Raw genomic sequence first — 17837 nt, 5'->3', positions numbered from 1 at the left:
ACCATGGCGTCTTGGTTCAAGAATCACGACGCTATGCCCATTGGATCATTTCTAGCGTGGTGATCCTCAAAAAAAGGTGGACTTTGACTTCAACTGTTCTGAATCTCAAAATAAAACCACTTCAAGTTCGAATCAAAGAGGCCAGACACCCCGACCAACTTGAGACCAACATGGTCGCCCAGCCCTGTGCTACGAAGGAAGCTTCCCGCCTATGGGATGTTGCCCTGCAGCTGAAGGATGAGGTCACACATATCATTGCACGTGGCGTCCCATGTTTCTCAGCAAACCACATCATTTGGACGAGGGGCGCCAACTATCTCCAGGATCTTGACATGCTGACTGTTTGCTTTGACTGGTTACTGCAGCCGAATGCTTAAGCGCCCATGCGCACGTCATGAACAAATAGACGTGCATGCTGGGAATCTGTGATGTTGCGGTGCTGTGTTTCTCAAGTTGAAGGGAATGCCGTGCGGCGGGCCTAAATGACTGGCCGCGCGTAGTGTCTTTCTGAAAACCGATATCGAGGTGGCATCTCAGACAGCCTGACCACCTTAAGATACCCGACTACCCGAAAGCTATCGCGTCCTTCCATGGCCCAGAGATTGGGTTACTGGCTAGCTCCCGAGATCCCGATGAGGTAGATCCGGTGGTGGCGCTGGAGGTTGCCCAGCTGGAGTCTTCGTATAACACTTGCTATCATTTTGCCGATATTCGCAGCCCAGCTTTCCTTCCATGGAAGCTCCCTCGTCAAGATGTACGCCCTCCTGGGAATCTGCCGCTTTCCCCGTGACTCTACGCACGAGACGCCGCTGGAAGGTTTGCCACAGCCGTGTCCATGATCTATTCGACATTGGCGTGGCTAGCATGGTCATTGGAACGAGTTGGACAGGACCTGCCACCTCAGCTATTTTCTATGGTACCCAAGCACACAGGCGGCGAATTGAGGTGGTTGTCTCAGGTGCCGCATCTGGTACTTCATTCACTGCATCAGGCCTGCAGGTGGGACGTTAGTACTGACACTACCACCTGTCGCTTGATGAATGCTCCATACTGCCATCGATCAGCTTCCTAGTAATCATCACAAAGTTACTTGGCGTAGCATGGAATTTCAGATGGAAATCGAGGTTTGATTTTGAACAGTAAAGAAACCACCGCAAGTGCCCATGAAGTGTGACCTCTGGGCAGCCAATAACCCCACCCTAAGGTCGGTAGGTTGCGCCCCATGTAGGTAGGTTGCCTTGTTCACACATTCCCTCGAGCAGCCCGTCCGCAGCAGGGCAACTGTTGAATGTGTGGGTGGAAGTCCTAAAGTGACAGCAATGGGAAATGGGAATAGAGAAGGCATGAAGCACACATCTTTGTCAGACTTTGCTTCCCAAGTGTCAAGTTTGTCAGAAAGCCCACCTTCTTAGGTAAAAACTCTTGGGTGGCATTTCACAATAGCGACTGGCTTCAGGCCTTTCCCTCTTTATTGTCTCCTATCACGGCATCCTTCCCTGCCACCGTCATCGCACACGCTGTCATTCAAACTCACCTTCCTGTAGAACCACGCCCCCCCCCCCCCTGTTATCTCACCACCTCCTCCTGTCAACCCAGACAAACCCTCCATCTCAAATATCGAACACCTGTTGCGCTGCCTCCTAGGTCTTCTTGTTTTTCCATCACCCACAGATAGCTGGAGGTATCTATCTTTGTCGCCCTCAACCGCTTGAGATTCCGACCGTCATTGGACCCACAGACCAAGGCTATTTTGGGCCGGGTCCCCTCATCACAGCCTGGGCCCCCTGCTGACAATTGACGGCTGGCAGCGCACCAACAAGCACTCCACATTTACGGTCGGGTCGCCTCCCCTCAGTGACAGTCACCGTCCTTCCCTCTGCTTAACTTCCCACCGAACCCGCCCTTTGCGCCGCGGGAGTCGACAATGACTTTAGCAACCATGAGACAGCGCGCGTCCCTCGATATCATCGCCGACAGAGGCGCAATCATTTCCAACCACGCCCCGAGCAGCACCGTCGCCGAGCCAGCAGCAGCAGCACCCGACCAGCTCACCCGACAACAACAACAGTCCGCCCAGCCTGAACTCATCGACCTTGCCGTTGACGCACAAGACGATGGCCGCTCCACTTCATCCAGCAGCTCGCCAGCGCCCGGCGGTGACAATGAGGAATCCGATTTCTTCCTCGGCGCAAATGATTCACAGTCCTCTCTCGGCGTACCAAATCTCCAGGACATGCAGGTCAACGATGAGGACTGCCTTCCGCCCATCAACCGGCTGCCAAACGAGATCTTGATCGCCATCTTTGCCAAGCTCAACAGTCTATCTGATGTCTTCCACGTCATGTTGACATGTAGGAGATGGGCTCGCAATGCGGTTGACATTTTGTGGCATCGTCCATCGTGCACGACATGGGACAAGCACGTTCAGATTTGCAACACTCTCAGCTCAGAGGCTCCGGCCTTTCCCTACAGGGAGTTCATCAAGCGCCTCAACCTTGCGTGTCTGCACGACACCGTCAGTGATGGCAGTGTTGTTCCTCTTGCCTCGTGCACCCGTGTCGAACGCCTCACCCTCACAAACTGCGGCAAGATTACCGACACTGGCCTCATCCCATTGATCACTAACAATGATCACTTGTTGGCACTCGATGTTTCCAACGACAGCCAAATTACGGAGGCTTCGATCTATGCTATTGCCCAGTACTGCAAGCGACTCCAGGGTCTCAACATCAGTGGATGCCACAAGGTCTCTCCAGAGAGCATGATTACTCTTGCCGAGAACTGCAGGTTTTTGAAGAGGGTGAGTTTGCAAGCCTCGACGTATTTGCTTTCATATTGTACTCTGTGTCTAGATGTGCTAACTGGTCGTCTCATAGCTCAAATTGAATGATTGCCAACAACTGAACAACCAAGCCGTCCTTGCCTTTGCCGAGCACTGTCCCAACATTCTCGAGATTGATCTCCACCAATGCAAGTTGATTGGCAACGAGCCTGTTACAGCACTTATTGAGAAGGGACAGGCTCTCCGTGAACTTCGACTGGCCAACTGCGAGATGATCGACGACAGTGCTTTTTTATCGTTGCCGAACAGGACGTTTGAGAACCTGCGCATCCTGGATCTGACATCTTGTGACAAATTGACGGATCGGGCCGTGCAAAAGATTATTGAAGTCGCGCCTCGACTCCGGAACCTGGTCTTTGCCAAGTGCCGCCAGCTCACAGACGAAGCTCTGTATGCCATTGCTGGTCTAGGGAAGAACCTGCATTTCCTCCATTTGGGCCATTGCCACCAGATCACGGACGAGGCCGTTAAGAAGCTTGTTGCCGAGTGCAATCGCATTCGCTATATTGATCTTGGTTGCTGCACCCACCTGACGGACGACTCGGTGATGAAGCTGGCCACCTTGCCCAAGTTGAAGAGAATTGGTCTCGTCAAATGTGCCCAGATCACAGATGCAAGTGTTATCGCTCTTGCGAATGCCAACAGGCGAGCACGCTTACGAAAGGACGCGCATGGAAATGTCATCCCCAACGAGTATGTCAGCATGAGCCACAGCAGCTTGGAACGCGTTCATCTGAGCTACTGCACAAATCTTACTTTGAAGGTATTTATTTAACAGCTTTTTTCGCCGTTGCAGGTCTGGATTTTGCTGACTAAGATGCGTAGGGAATCTTGCGGCTGCTTAAGTGCTGTCCGCGACTCACCCATCTCAGTCTCACAGGCGTGGCTGCCTTCTTGAGAGATGACTTGGAGGTATTTTCTCGTGAGCCTCCTCAAGGTAAGCTTTTCGCTCTGTCAATGCACATCGGTGGCTAACACGGTTATTATAGGGTTTACCCAACACCAACGCGATGTCTTTTGCGTGTTCTCAGGTCAAGGCGTTGTCAACCTCCGCAAATATCTGAACCAGGAACAGACATTTGCCGACCTTGGACTTGGAGAATCAGCCGGCGGTGTTAACGGGGCTGGCCGAGACACTCCAACCGGCGAGGTCATTCATGCCAACAATGGCGATGCCGACGAGACGGAGGTCGATGTCGTGGACGACGACCCGGAGGATGACGATATGGCCGATGCTGCTCCACCTAACCCAACCCATCAACAACCACCGCCTCCCCCGCCGCTCGCTCCAACACTTCATCCTTTTAACTATGTAGGGGGCCACCCGCCTTACCTACCCCAGTCGGTTCCGTTCCAAAACGGTCACATGGCACCCCAACATCCTCCAACTCTTCACCACGGCCTACCAATAGACTACGACGTTGTGACATTGTCTGCTCAACAAGCTCAAGTTGCTGGACCGAGCCCCTCGCCATCCACTGACTCTCCTGGCCAAGTTATGGGCACGACGATAGTTAATCCGCCAGCGAGAATGGACCGCGACGGACCTGGTAACCCTCAAGATTCGGCTTAGGAGACCTTGTCTGGAGGAAGCACGCCACACCGCGTTCGCAGCTCTTCTGCAGGAGACACGCCACGGGACGACCGCGGGACTTCTGAAGCAATCACGCTACGCCGAAGTCGCAGCGTACGGGCCATTGCGTTGACGCCGTCTAAGCGAAGGAGAATTGCGGTGGCTTGAAAGCTGCCTTTTGGTTAGGGTTGAACTCTGTCCCGCAGAGATCAGAAGTACTTCGCATCATCGCCTTTTCGGCAAGGTTTCGGAGCAGAAATGCGACATTGATACCCAGCACAGTGGTTTGGTCTGCTGTTATGGCCGTTTTACTATTGGAACGTAGCTTTACCTACGGCCCAATCATTTGCCTTTTTTATTCCCGTGAAAGCTCCCTATACAGGATTCACGAAGTCACGGCTTTTGCGGGTTAGGCTTGTTTGAAGGATGGGCAAAGAACGTTGGGGGATTATACACAGTGATTTTTTTTGCTTTTATTTCTTACTGTTTGGGGGTGGTCAATAACATTGGCCTCTTGGGACGGGGCGGGGGTTATATTGCATCTTTGTCGGATCAAGGAATCGAGGGCGCCACCATTCTTGTCGCAAATTGATGATCAGTGGCAGGGAAAACATACGCGCTGTGTTGGGTGATGCGGTCTTGGGATGGAAGGTATATCCTATGGACATATATTTTTTCTTTTTGTTTTTATTTTTTTCTCGCTCATTTTGCGCTTCTCGGCGTCGCGAGGGTATTTCCTACTACTGGGCCATCAGGTGGGATTGGGGACAGCCAAGAGCAATGGGAACAGTCCACCACACACACAACATAGATGTAAGCTAGGCAGCTTTGAAGAATTGACTTGTTGGAATACTTTTTTTGTATGGGGGAACGTGATTGTGATTGAAAGGTGGTTGGTTCGTTGGTTGGATGGTTGGTTGCTGAGGGGATTTGCTGGGGGTGCCAAGACAGTGTGTCAACACCCTAGAAAGGGGGGTGTTGAAGCGACAATATTCACACAAATTTTTATTGGGTAGGTAGTTAAATGCGGAGTGATGAGATTGGGTTGACCACCTTTGTCTGAGGGCGGCTTGCTGTCTGTGTTATATACGAGTTGACTCACTCGTTGGCCATGTCGATTCCCAGCCCCATACTAACCTAATAGATTTCCCCGGGAGGCCTCCCCGTTCTTATGGTGTCTTGCTCACTTGATGGCAGCGTTAGGGATGCCTCATGGAGAAATCCCGTTGTGGCACGACACGACATGGTAATATTTTATCCAAAAGTGCTTTGTCTCTTTTTCTCTCTCAGTGTTAGTGAGGGTGGCAGTGCTTGCCCGTCTGACTGGAGCTATACCAGCTCGTAGCTAGCCCCTCTTCCGAGCGGCAAGGGCACCCACCTCACAGCCGATGGCAACCATGTGGAGAGAGAGGTTCTAGATTCGTTTGACTACATGGGGAGAACCGGTCTCCTTTGTGGGTGTCAGTGGGAAAAGGGAAAGGGGGGCTGTGTTGGAAGCTACGACAGGAGAAGCAAGCTAAAAGGGGATGTTGGCCAAAGCTCCTTGCATTCATTGAGCGGTGGACAGCTCGGGTTGTTTTTTCCGCCTTCCGGGTGCCGGTGGAAAAGCTTAATTCGACAGTGAGGGGAGGTTCCTGATATCAGGGCTGGGATGGGTGCTGAGCTGGATGGGTATGAGTGATTTTCTGGTGGCGGTTAGGGGGATACTGAGGCAAGGTACTTAGGTAGGGGACTTGGGGTACATATTACCTTGGTTGGTTGGGTGGTAGCTCTTTCCACCCGACACGAGGAGTATCGCTCCTTCCGGCATCGCGAAAGCTTGAGGCAAGTGCTAGGTGCTTCGTCACACCTTCCTCCCAAATGCGAGAGGCGGTGGTCTCGACCGACTTTCATCGCCGTGGCAATGCATTTCACGCATCATGGAATTCGGAATGGGGTTGAGGGGTTTTGTGGTGTTCCGTGTTACGTATTTCTCTGGTATGGATCCCTCACTGTCTACTTCAGAACTCAAGTGCTACGTCCGGATCATTGACGCCGCGGTGTAGGTAGCTAATGAGGTTGGTGGGATTCCTTTGGCGCAGTCATCTGTCTTGTTTCAGTCTCCAACGAGATGCATACTGACCAGTCCTTCAAAGATCACTCATTTCATGGCTATTTTGAGATTGGTGCGTTGGATGCCGCGGCAGAGCATGTGCCCTTGCTGTGATATTCCGGGAGAGGGCTTGCCTCTATCGAGGAATAATCTCCAGGACCAGCAATGGCACAATTGAAGGGCCGCGGCGCGGGAGGGGGAGGTACTGTACGTACTTGGGCAGTGCCTCCTCGGAGTGGTTCTCATAAGAAGCTGGTACGCCCTTTGTCCAGTCGGGTGTTATCAGTCTCACTTCTCCTACCTGTTCCCTCCTCCCTCTGCACTGTCTTGACTCTATCTTGTTACACCAGTCTTACTCATATTATCCCCGATTGACTCGTAATGGGTAAACCGGGAGACAAATCTCGCATTCGATGGCAGGATAACGACGTTGAGGCCGGTCGGTCTGCGAGCCGACCGGTTCAAGGTCCTGGGCTTGAGCGTACTCGCTCTCATGGCTCCATGTCAATTCGGAGTGTTCGTTCGAATACCGGTGGTGGTGTTGATCCCTCCGCGGCGCTGCCTATTCAGTACCGGACTGTGTAAGTCTTCAGCAGGCTTGTGTGTCATCAACGTGTACTAACACGCTTGACCAGCTCCATCGACATTGATGATTACAACCGCAAGGCTGAAGTGGCCAACAAGGTCTCAAAGGCTGCTGCGACAGGTACTTTGTTTTCTCTTGGTCACATTTGCGGTTCGGGAAGGCTGACGATATGTCTGATGATGACAGGCCTTGCCGACCTCGAATGGCACACCCTTCCCGTTGCTGACGTTGTCAATCGCTGGACCACCTCCCTCGACCAAGGCCTCTCTCAAGACCAAATCAAGCGCCGCGTCACTGAATATGGCAAAAACACGCCCTCCCCCCCGGAGACCCGCCACTTCCAACAAATCATGGGCTACTTCTTTAAGGGCTTCGGTTCTGTCCTCCTCGTCGGCTCCATCCTCGTCTTCGTTGCTTGGAAGCCTCTGGGACAACCCCCGGCCCAGGCCAACTTGGCCTTGGCTATCGTCTTGCTTGCTGTGTTCTTCATTCAGGCCGCCTTCAACATGTGGCAGGACTGGTCGTCGTCTCGGGTCATGGCTTCCATCAAGAATATGATTCCTGAGGAGTGTCTTTTGATTCGGGAAGGCGTTCAGGTTTCGGCCATGGCTGCTGATATTGTTCCTGGAGATGTGTTGCTGGTCAAGGCGGGGAATAAGTTGCCGGCGGACGTGAGGTTTGTGCAGGTGTCGAGTGATGCTAAGTTTGATCGGTCGATCCTTACTGGTGAGTCTGCCAACTTGGCGAGAGAAGTGTGAGGTGTTGCTGATTGTCGCTATGCAGGTGAATCGGTCCCTCTTGCTGCCACTGTTGATGCTACGGATGAGAACTACCTCGAGACCAAGAACATTGGTTTGCAGGGCACCCATTGCTCGTTTGGTACTTGCACTGGAGTTATTGTCGCCACTGGCAGCAAGACGGTGTTTGGACGGATTGCCAAGTTGACCAATGAGCCTAAAAAGGGGATGACGCCTCTTGAGAGGGAGGTTCTCAACTTTGTCTATGTCATTTGTTCCATCATGGTGGTTATGATCATTGCGGTTGTTGTTATTTGGTACGAACCTGCATGGCTTGTTCACTTGACGGCGCACTGACACTGTTTGATAGGGCCGCCTGGCTGAGGACTACGTATCCAGACTGGATCAGCGTCCCTAATCTGATCGTTGCTTGTGTGTCGGTTGCTGTGGCTTTCATTCCTGAAGGCTTGCCAGTAGCGTTGACGGCCAGTCTGACGATCAGTGCGAATATGATGCGGAAGAACAAGGTCTTGTGCAAGTCGTTGAAGACTGTTGAGACGCTTGGGTCTGTGTCTGTCATTTGTTCGGACAAGACTGGGACACTGACAGAAGTAAGTTGCGTTCTCATCATTTCGGCGTAATCGTACTTACCCAACATCTGCAGAACAAAATGCTGGTCACAGACTGTGCCCTTGGTGGCAAGGAAATGACTGTGGATGGCATCCTCGATGTTGCCATCGCCGAGCGACTTACCAACGGTGACATGGCGAGCAACTCCATTGACCAGCTGCGCAGCGTTGCTGGGCTTTGCAACGCTGGAGAGTTTGACGCTGCCACGTGGAGCCTGCCCGTTAGCGAAAGAAAGATTCACGGTGACGCTACTGACCAAGCCATTCTGCGGTTTGCAGAAGGCTTGGGTCCTGTGTCTGAGCTCAAGCGCTGTTGGGCTACGAAGTTCAACCTCGCCTTCAACAGCAAGAACAAGTTCATGATTCGCGTTCTGGGATACACCCATCCTGATGGGCTGAGCTTGGCTTTGCCAACTGGAACGGCGTCTGTCTTTGAGCCTGGTGATATGTAAGTCTTCCTATCACAACCTCCCAGTACCCACTCGCTGACATTTTGTGACAGGCTCTTGACTATCAAGGGAGCTCCAGAGATATTGATGGACCGTTGTACCAACTTTACTGGTAGTTCGGGTGTTGCCATGACCTTGACTCCTGAAGTTAGAGAGAAGTTCAACCGCATCAAGAATGATTGGTCTGCACAAGGGCGTCGGGTATTGCTTCTGGCCCACAAAGCACTCTCCAGGTGCTCCTTTAAGTCGTCTCCCTTTTCCTCGGCTGCCTTTGAGGCAGAGACTTTGGAGCAAGCCAAATCTGGACTCACGCTCGTGGGCCTGGTCGCTATTGTTGACCCTCCCCGGCCTGAGATCCCAGAGGTGGTCAAGATTCTTCGGACGGCTGGCATTCGCATGTTTATGGTCACTGGAGACTTTGCCTTGACGGCCCAAGCTATCGCTAGAGAGTGCGGCATCATCACCAACCCAGACAGCGTTGTCGCTAACGTCACCGCTCTGTCCCGGGAGCCCACCGAAACAAAAAATCACAAGGAACACACTCCGTCTGAAGAAGGCGACGAGGAGCTCTCAAAGTCCATCGTGCTGACCGGCCCAGATCTCATCACCCTCAACAGCACCCAATGGGATGCTCTCGTCTCCTCCTACAACGAAGTCGTCTTTGCCCGAACAACCCCCGAGCAAAAACTGCGAATCGTCCGTGAGCTCCAGGACCGCGGTCACGTCGTGGGCATGACAGGCGACGGCGTTAACGACGCCCCTGCCCTCCGCGCAGCAGACATTGGCATTGCCATCGGCGGCGGGAGCGACATTGCCATTGAGGCCGCTGACATGGTCCTTCTCGAGTCCTTCTCCAGCGTGGTCGAAGCGGTCCGCTTTGGTCGGGTGCTGTTTGACAACCTCAAGAAAACCATCGCGTACCTCCTCCCCGCTGGAAGTTTTGCTGAGTTCTGGCCCATCATGACAAACGTCGCTTTTGGGCTGCCGCAGATTTTGAGCTCGTTTTTGATGATCATTATTTGCTGTTTTACGGATTGTCTGGCTGCTACCGCGCTGGCGTATGAAGCTCCCGAGGCGGATGTTTTGAAGAGGCCTCCGAGACGGGTCGGGGTGGATAGATTGGTTGATTGGAGGTTGATTGTGCAGAGTTATGGGTTTGTGGGTGTGATTGAGACGGTGGTGGCCTTTGCGATGGCGTATTGGTTTTTGGAGAGGGAGGGGGTCAAGTTTGGGGATTTGTGGTTTGGGTTTGGAAGGGTGCCGGGGGGTATGTCGGGAGAGGAGGTTGTAGCTAGGTTGAATGTGGCTAGTTCGGTGTACTTTGTGACGTTGGTTGTGGTGTAAGTTCCCCCTTTTGTTCCCTGATGTGATATGAGGTATGTGTGGCTGATGAGAGAGGGGTAGGCAATGGTTCAATTTGTTGGCGGTTAGGACGAGAAGGTTGAGTATTTTTCAGCATCCGCCGTTGTTTAACAAGGAGACGAGGAACTACTACTTGTTTCCGGCGGTGTTGTTTTCGTTGGTGATGGCGTTTTTTTGGTTGTATATTCCGAGTTTGCAGAGTGTTTTGGGGACGGCGGAGGTACCGGTGGAGTATTGGTTCTTGCCAATGTGTTTCGGGTTGGGCATTTTGTTGTTGGATGAGGGGAGGAAGTGCATGGTGAGGAGGTATCCTGGGGGGTTTTGGGGGAGGGTAGCTTGGTGAGATGTTATGACGGCGAGGGGAACTAGGGAGGGGATTTTGATGGGACATATGTAGCCGATTCTGATGAGAGTGAATTTTCTTTTTCACATGAATGAAAGAGTGAGTGGTGAAATAAAATATCGAGGCTTTGTTTTCTACCACGATTTGCGGCTCTTTGCATCGCCGGACCACCCGTCATTCTTCAACATCACAGACCAATATGTCTTTCGACACAAATCCGAGACTGGCCGAGTTGGACTGGGAGAATGTAACCTCGTCCCACCAAACATGGTGGCTACGACCAAAATCCCCCATTCTTTCTGCAAGCCGGGCGCAAAAGATCTGCTTTTCTCTTCCTTGGCCTCGTCCCCACCCTCGATCTCATCTTCGTACCTCGTCCTCATCTTCATTATCGTGCTCAAAACCAGGCGGTATACCCCAATTGCTATCATCAAAAGAATACCTCCCATCCTCTCCGGTGAAAGGACCATCCCAATCCATATCATAAATGACATAAACGCCATCGATGTGTCCTCGTTGACCGATCCGAGCAACGAGGCAAAAACCTGTTTCCCGCCAGTGGAATCTTGCAGCGGCAGCATCATCTTCAACACCATCTTCAGTCACCGGCCTAGTAACAGAGTTCTTATCAAAATTCTAACAACTTTAAGTGAGGAGGGTGTGATACATACCAATTGCAGATGGTGTTCTGGTCGATGCCCTCGCCATGTCCTAGGCGGGAGTGCGCTTCTTCGGATGTTAGGTGGCTCATTGTGCGTGGTTCGAAGGATGTAGAGAATTGAATGTGGATATTATATGTAGAGAGTGGGTGCGGTCGCGGAGAGCAAAAGAAGAATGGCGGAATGAAGCTAGCTAGGTAGATAAGGAGCGGGACTAAATTTTCAAGTTTGGTAAGTGACCCTTACACCCCACCTCGAGCTCTTTCACGGGCCTCTTCTGATGATTTGCGATGGTTTCTGCTTCATCCGTTTGGCATCAACCCCGCCATATTTTGAGAAGGCACCGTACCAGCACTTCCATGGTGGCAGGCATGAGCGTGGGTTTGCCTTTAGGGACTCTGATTGGGAACCACCACCAGCAATGTTGTTAAACTTTAGGCGGGGCTTATCTTCTCTGTAACGTAGATTCAAGGTCTTGAAAGCTAAAAGAAACGCCTTCGACTATATTTCGAAGACCGTTCAACTATTTCAAAGACATAAATGACCTCATCTTGAAAGGCATATGAACCATCTTTAAAGGTCTATTGGCTACCGTATCTTTAAGTGCCACAAGTATACATTCAACATCTATAAACTATTCTTAGAGTCATGCTGGCTTGCATGTTCATCCCCAGCGGCTGCCTCTATCATTTTGTCAACCATGTAACTGTCTATAAGTCTATGTCTTCAGGGTTGCCCTCGCCCCAATCCCCTACTCGGACCCATTCCCTTCAACCGTCCCCTCCCTCTTTTCCTCTTTTATCTCACTCTTCCCCTGCCCAAACAATAGAAACTTGGTATGACTCCCCATAGCCACCACAACCCCCTTCTTCCCCTCTCCATTTGTCACCCCCCTCCTAATCTCAAACCCCGTAAACCCCAAGTTCTTCCCCGCCCTGCCCACCCAAGCCTCAATCTCCAACGTATCTCCCACCTTGGCCGTCGAGCAATAACTAACATGCATATCCGTGCTCACGCCCGTCTTTTGCAGCCCCGTCTCGGCAGCAATCGCCATACCCCCGGCCCAGTCACACAGCGTCCCGCTTACTGCCCCGTGGAGGATGTTTTTGGAGTTGGTGTGGATGGGTGTGACGTCTAGGTGGGCGATGATGCGCCCCTTTGTGGCGGCGACGAGGCGGATGTCGGAGAGGAGGTGGTTGTAGATGGACGAGTTGGGGCGGATAAAGTCCCATGTTGATTGGACGTGGGAGAGGGTGGAGGGGTCGGAGGGGTGGGTGTAGGTTGACATTTTGAGGGGTGGTGGTGTTTGTAAGGTTTGGGGTGGTTAAGTGGTGAATTTGTGAGAGACGGTGGTACCGGCGGTGAGGTTGAGGAGGGAGCCGGAGCGCCGATGAGGCGGGTGGAGTTGTGGCTCCGGGAATTGCGGCTTCGGACACGTTGAAAATCGGTTCGAGGCTTCAAACTAGTAGGAAACGGCGTTCAAAGTTGAAACTCACAGTGTTCAAAGTCTGGATTCCAACTAACGAACTTCCCTGTCCATTACCTATTATTTGAAATTCTATCATATTAGTTTTAGATGTTGCCACTCGATCCCAGGAATTAACAGCCAGCCACTATGACGACCTTATCGTACTATCCGTGTATCGTGAGGTGAACAGAGATAGTCAGGCAATATGGGTAATCGAAGGCTGTTTAACCCTTTTTCATCACATTCCGGTCTATTTTATTTGTCCATAACCTGACAGTGTGAGCCAGCTTTGGTTTGGCTTTTCCTTCTTATTCTTTATTTTGAATCCTGACAAATTTGGAAGCAGCTCAGAACAAGGCAATGGCGTTGGGTGGTGAAGCCACCAGTCCAGGATGATTCAACGGTGCGCTTGTCAGCAAAAAGCTGTACCTGCCCTTCTTCTTGGCATACTCTCCCAGCGCCTTCAAATCCCAAAGCTCACCAATGGGTGTTCCAAAGTAGTTCAAAAACCACTTGTGCAGCACTGTTCTCTGTCAGCAAACCCATTCGTTTTGTGTTCAAAAAGCTGGCAAAGAACTCACCCAAATCCGACACAGCACCAACCTCCCCATTCTCTTTCAATGGCGGCAGCGCCTCAAAAGCATGCGCATCCGAAGCAACAGCCGCAATCCTCTTATTCCAGAACCACTTCGCCGTCTCAGTCGTGCCATGCACGCCAGAAAGCGACATTGTAGCCATCTTGGCAAACCCTTCCGGAGTTGGATTCTCCAAAAACTCTGTATACCCCGTCCGAACAATCAGGACATCCCCTGGCTTGATCTCCACCCCTTGATGCTTCGCCACCGCTTCGATCTCCTCAACGGTGATCCTATGACCATCGAGGGGGTCATACGTCTTGTCAGTGATCTCATCAATATAGCGCTTAAAGTCAATCAAGACGCCACGGGCAACGAGGCAGCCCTTGGCGGGGGAGTGCCAGTGATCAATAGTGGGCATTTCGTTGCCCTCAGTGGTGGTTGTTTGAAGGAGCTCAATAGAGGGCTTGAACCCGTTGTAGGTCTCGCCCGAGGGGAGGACACAGTGGCAGAGGGAGTCCCATTGGGAGGAGAATTGGGTGTTGATTTCGAGCTCGTCGTCAAAGCCATCGATTTCCATCCCTGCCTCGCGGAGGGAAACGGGTTTGTGGACGGGGGCTTTGCGGCCGGGCAAGGGGAACTTGATGCCGTTTAGGGGCCAGCTTTGGGGTTGTTAGTGCCTATTTTGCGTGGAGAATCCGCACACATACTTGAGAGAGATGGAAATGCCATCTGTGACTTCTTTGGCAGCAGCAGCTACGATTTCAGGAGTGACAAAGTTCAGTGTACCGTAGTGGTCTTTCTTTCCGTCCTTGTCGAAGACTCCCCAGGCGCAGCCCTGAGGGTGTCCATCGACTGCGGGGAGGTCGTCAAAGTTTGGGACAGAGCTTGGGTCGGTAGGCATGTTGGTGGCTTTTTAGTTGTTGGTTCTTATTGGTGTATTGTTTATGCAGGTCGACCCTGTTCGATAACAAGACAAGAGGGGTCATGATGGTGAAGGGGGGAAGGTTGAGCAAGTTATATGTGTGTTCCATCGCTTGATGCGGTTGGCACCTTGGGGACTTTGGTTCCCTGCTGAGCTGTTGGTGATTTGTTAACTTCCGTGGACACCAAGAGTTTAGCATGATGCATTACGCAACTTGTAGAAACCCTTGTTGGGAGTATGACCTTATCAGCTCCTGTGTGCCTTCGGGGGGTTCGACGGCTGAGACTGTCGATATCTGCATTTTTGACCCCTCACTCTCCTCTTGGTATCTGACGATTGGACAAGAGTCATCAAACTACCTACGGAGTACACAAATAATGATGCAGTATGTACACGGCCCATCCACCCCGCACTGTGACCTGTGCGTTTATCGACATAGGGGCTCGCGTAAGAACCTTGTCTGTAACCCTATATCCCAAACGGCCAATGATTGGCGCTTGCACGGAGCGGGATGGCGATCTATGGAGGGGCAACTGAAGAATGTGAAGGAACGGCTTGAGACATGACAAGTCCATGAGCGGTGAGTTGTCTTGGACCCCCAGCAGATGATTGCTTCGGATTGATGCCGGACGCTGAAGAAGATGGCAGGTTCTGTTTCATCCTGCCCGGGAGAGCGCGGTTAATCTTGGGATCGGACAGCTGCTAAACCCCGAGACTCAGGGCGTTGGCAATGTGCGTTGCAACAACAGGAGGAATGTACAGTATGCAATGCGACATGGCCGACCTGTCTTTTCCTGGTTTCGCAATCCCGCCAAGACCTTCAATATGGGATCAATAACGCCCCTGCAGCCGGTAGGCCCAGAACCCACACACTCTCCACACACTGTGAGCACCGCGAGACACACCACCAGGCAACCCGATCCCGTCCTACCATTCTCGCGATCGTACTCGTTCTGGTATATAAACTGCTCGTACTCGCACCCAGGGCTTCCCAGGGGGAGACACATAAGTAAAAGTTTTGCACGACATCCTGTTTTGGAACTCGTAAGCCATCCGTTCCTCTCTCTTTGGTTTCCGTTATCTGTATCTTCAGTCCTGGTTGACAAAGATAACTCTTCAAACCTCACACCATGACGACCTCAGAGGTCCTCCCCAGTGCTGACAGCACCAATGGCTCCGACGGAGCCCCCCCCGACATGGCAGCCATGCAAGCCAAGTTCGCCAGCATCCAACAAAAATACACTGAAGAAGCCTCCAAACGCTTCCGCTCAGACGGCCTCGCCCAGTACGTCGACCTCCAGGACGCCAAGGACGCCCGCATCCATTCCCTAGGCAAAGATCCCTGGGTCGACCACGCAGCTCTCAACGCCAAAACCCCCGCTGTCAAGGATGGCGGGAGGTACAAATTCGTCATCCTGGGAGGCGGCTACGGCGGTCTCATCGCCGCTGTCAAGCTTATCGAAGCTGGTCTCGTCAACGGTCCTGATGACCTCCGTATCATTGAGGCTGGTGGTGGATATGGTGGTACTTGGTATTGGAACCGCTATCCTGGTCTGCACTGTGATGTGGAAAGTTATATCTACATGCCGCTGTTGGAAGAGACGGGGTATGTTCCTAAGCAAAAATACGCTACGGGACTTGAGCTGCGTGAGCATGCTGAGAGGATTGCCACAAAGTGGGATCTCCATGACAAGGCGCTTTTCAGGTCGGAGGTGACGGATTGCAGGTGGAGTGATGAGGAGGAGGTGTGGAATGTGGCTGTGACGGAAAACAGGGGGCCAGAGGAGGGAGAAAGGAAGCTGAATATCCAGGCGAATTATTTCTTTGTTTTGTCGGGTATTTTGACGATTCCTCATGTTCCCAAGGTACCAGGACTGGAGAACCTTGGGGGGTCGATGTTCCATACATCTCGCTGGGATTATGGGACTACGGGTGGCTCGCAGGAGGACCAGAATTTGACCGGCTTGGAAGGGAAAAGGGTGGGGATTATCGGGACTGGTGCGACGGCTATTCAGGTTGTGCCGAAGCTGGCAAAGTTTGCGAAGGAGGTGTATGTTTTCCAGCGGACGCCTTCGTCGGTGAGTTGGCGTGGCCAGAAGGAAACGGATCTTGAGGAATGGTAAGTACAGCTCTTTGATCTTGTTGGGGGAGACTTCGAACTCGGGCTAACAGTTACAAAGGAAAACAAAGATCGCCAACAAAAAAGGATGGCAACGCGAGCGCCGCTATAACTGGGTCACTTACCTTAACAACTGCGCACCCCCGGAGCAAGTCAACATGGTGGGTTGTGGATGGACCGAGGCGCCTGCCTATTGTGCTATCATTGGCTCTCCCAACTTTGGGATCATCGAGCCTACTCCAGAGAAGATTGGCGAGCATGTTGGGGGCCTCTTGATGTTGGACCTGCCACGTGCTGAAAAGGCTCGTGCTCGCATTGATGAGATCGTCAAGGACCCGGAGACAGCAAAGGCGCTCAAGCCTTGGTACCCTGTTTGGTGCAAGCGTCCAACTTTCAGTGATGAGTACCTGCAGGCATTCAACCTCCCTCACGTTCACTTGGTTGACACAGACGGAAAGGGTATCGACTCTGCTACTAGCACAGGGCTGGTCGTGCAAGGGAAGGAGTATCCGCTCGACATCCTCGTTCTCAGCACTGGGTATCGGTCTCCTGCGTATGGTGGTCTCAACCCTGCGAAACGGACGGGAATCAATGTTTTTGGTCGTGGTGGAAAGTCGTTCGACGACAAGTGGGATGCTCAGGGAGCTTCGACTCTCCATGGTGTTATCAGCCGCGGGTTTCCTAACCTTTTCTTTGGGCCGACTGCTCAGTTTGGGCAGTCTCCTAACAACACTGAGACGTTGGATATTGCGGCTGAACACATGACTCACTTCATCAAGAAGGCCGAGGAAAAGGTTGGGGGGCTCGCCGTGATTGACCCGACAGTAGAGGCTGAAGAGGGCTGGGCGATGGAAGCCGTCAAGCGAGCTGCCAATCTTGCTGCACTTAGCGTGTGCACGCCAGGTTATACCACTTCGGAGGGCGAGTTCAACAAGCCAAATCAGGATCCTGCCGAGATGATGAAGAGTGCTAGGATGGGTATTTGGTCGGAGGGCATCTTGTCCTTTATGAAGGTTCTTGAAGAGTATAGGGCTGGTGATTTAGTGGGAGTTGATGTTACTCCGAGGAAGTCTGGGTAATGTCCATCATGATGAGTTGGATTGTTTCTAGGATACAGTATAGGTAGCTTGTAGCTTCAACGACGTTGGATATTTCCAAGTTCAATATCCTCCACACGGTTTCCTGGTGCCATTCCATCATCAAGAAACCGCAAAATCGGTGTTCTTCCGTTGCTGTTAGACGGCATTGTCAACAGGTAGTAGATGATGCCACCGAGTCTTCCTGGATGCGACGGCCATCGGGAGTACTTGACAAGTATAAGACCGTACCCCAATGTGAGGATCATTGTTGTCAAGATCCCAACCGCGGTCCAAGTACAGACACGATGTGTTCTCCCAGGTGAGCCAGGGGCTGAATGGGATGTTGGATAGCAACAATGGCGTGATCTTTGACAGAACGGTGACAAAGGCAACCCACAT

The 17837-nt window shown here is 52.2% G+C and overlaps 5 protein-coding genes across 5 annotated transcripts; 3 read left to right on the top strand and 2 right to left on the bottom strand.

The window, feature by feature from the left end:
* Positions 1-1858: 1858 nt before the first annotated feature.
* PODANS_2_4630 (uncharacterized protein) lies at positions 1859-4415 on the top strand (the record flags this gene model as incomplete). Its single annotated transcript, XM_001911183.1, has 4 exons — positions 1859-2800; positions 2877-3605; positions 3668-3764; positions 3832-4415. Coding segments are annotated over 4 exons (2352 nt in total), but the record flags the coding sequence as incomplete, so codon positions are not given.
* A 2473-nt stretch (positions 4416-6888) lies between these two features.
* On the top strand, positions 6889-10613 carry PODANS_2_4620 (uncharacterized protein; the record flags this gene model as incomplete). The annotated part of the gene is made up of 7 exons (XM_001911182.1): positions 6889-7088; positions 7143-7819; positions 7877-8147; positions 8201-8441; positions 8495-8907; positions 8962-10248; positions 10313-10613. 7 exons carry the CDS (start codon positions 6889-6891, stop codon positions 10611-10613), a joined length of 3390 nt encoding a protein of 1129 aa, XP_001911217.1.
* A 1410-nt stretch (positions 10614-12023) lies between these two features.
* PODANS_2_4610 (uncharacterized protein) lies at positions 12024-12560 on the bottom strand (the record flags this gene model as incomplete). The annotated part of the gene is made up of 1 exon (XM_001911181.1): positions 12024-12560. One exon carries the CDS (start codon positions 12558-12560, stop codon positions 12024-12026), a length of 537 nt encoding a protein of 178 aa, XP_001911216.1.
* A 527-nt stretch (positions 12561-13087) lies between these two features.
* Positions 13088-14219, bottom strand: PODANS_2_4600 (uncharacterized protein; the record flags this gene model as incomplete). The annotated part of the gene is made up of 3 exons (XM_001911180.1): positions 13088-13263; positions 13322-13977; positions 14026-14219. The coding sequence occupies 3 exons, from the start codon at positions 14217-14219 to the stop codon at positions 13088-13090; spliced, it is 1026 nt and encodes a 341-aa protein (XP_001911215.1).
* Positions 14220-15370: 1151 nt separating this feature from the next.
* On the top strand, positions 15371-17438 carry PODANS_2_4590 (uncharacterized protein; the record flags this gene model as incomplete). Its single annotated transcript, XM_001911179.1, has 2 exons — positions 15371-16359; positions 16421-17438. The coding sequence occupies 2 exons, from the start codon at positions 15371-15373 to the stop codon at positions 17436-17438; spliced, it is 2007 nt and encodes a 668-aa protein (XP_001911214.1).
* Positions 17439-17837: the final 399 nt, after the last annotated feature.

Source organism: Podospora anserina, chromosome 2 (genome assembly GCF_000226545.1).
Source record: "Podospora anserina S mat+ genomic DNA chromosome 2, supercontig 2".
Classification (NCBI taxonomy): Eukaryota; Fungi; Ascomycota; class Sordariomycetes; order Sordariales; family Podosporaceae; genus Podospora; species Podospora anserina.
This window is presented reverse-complemented; position numbering and strand designations above follow the sequence as displayed.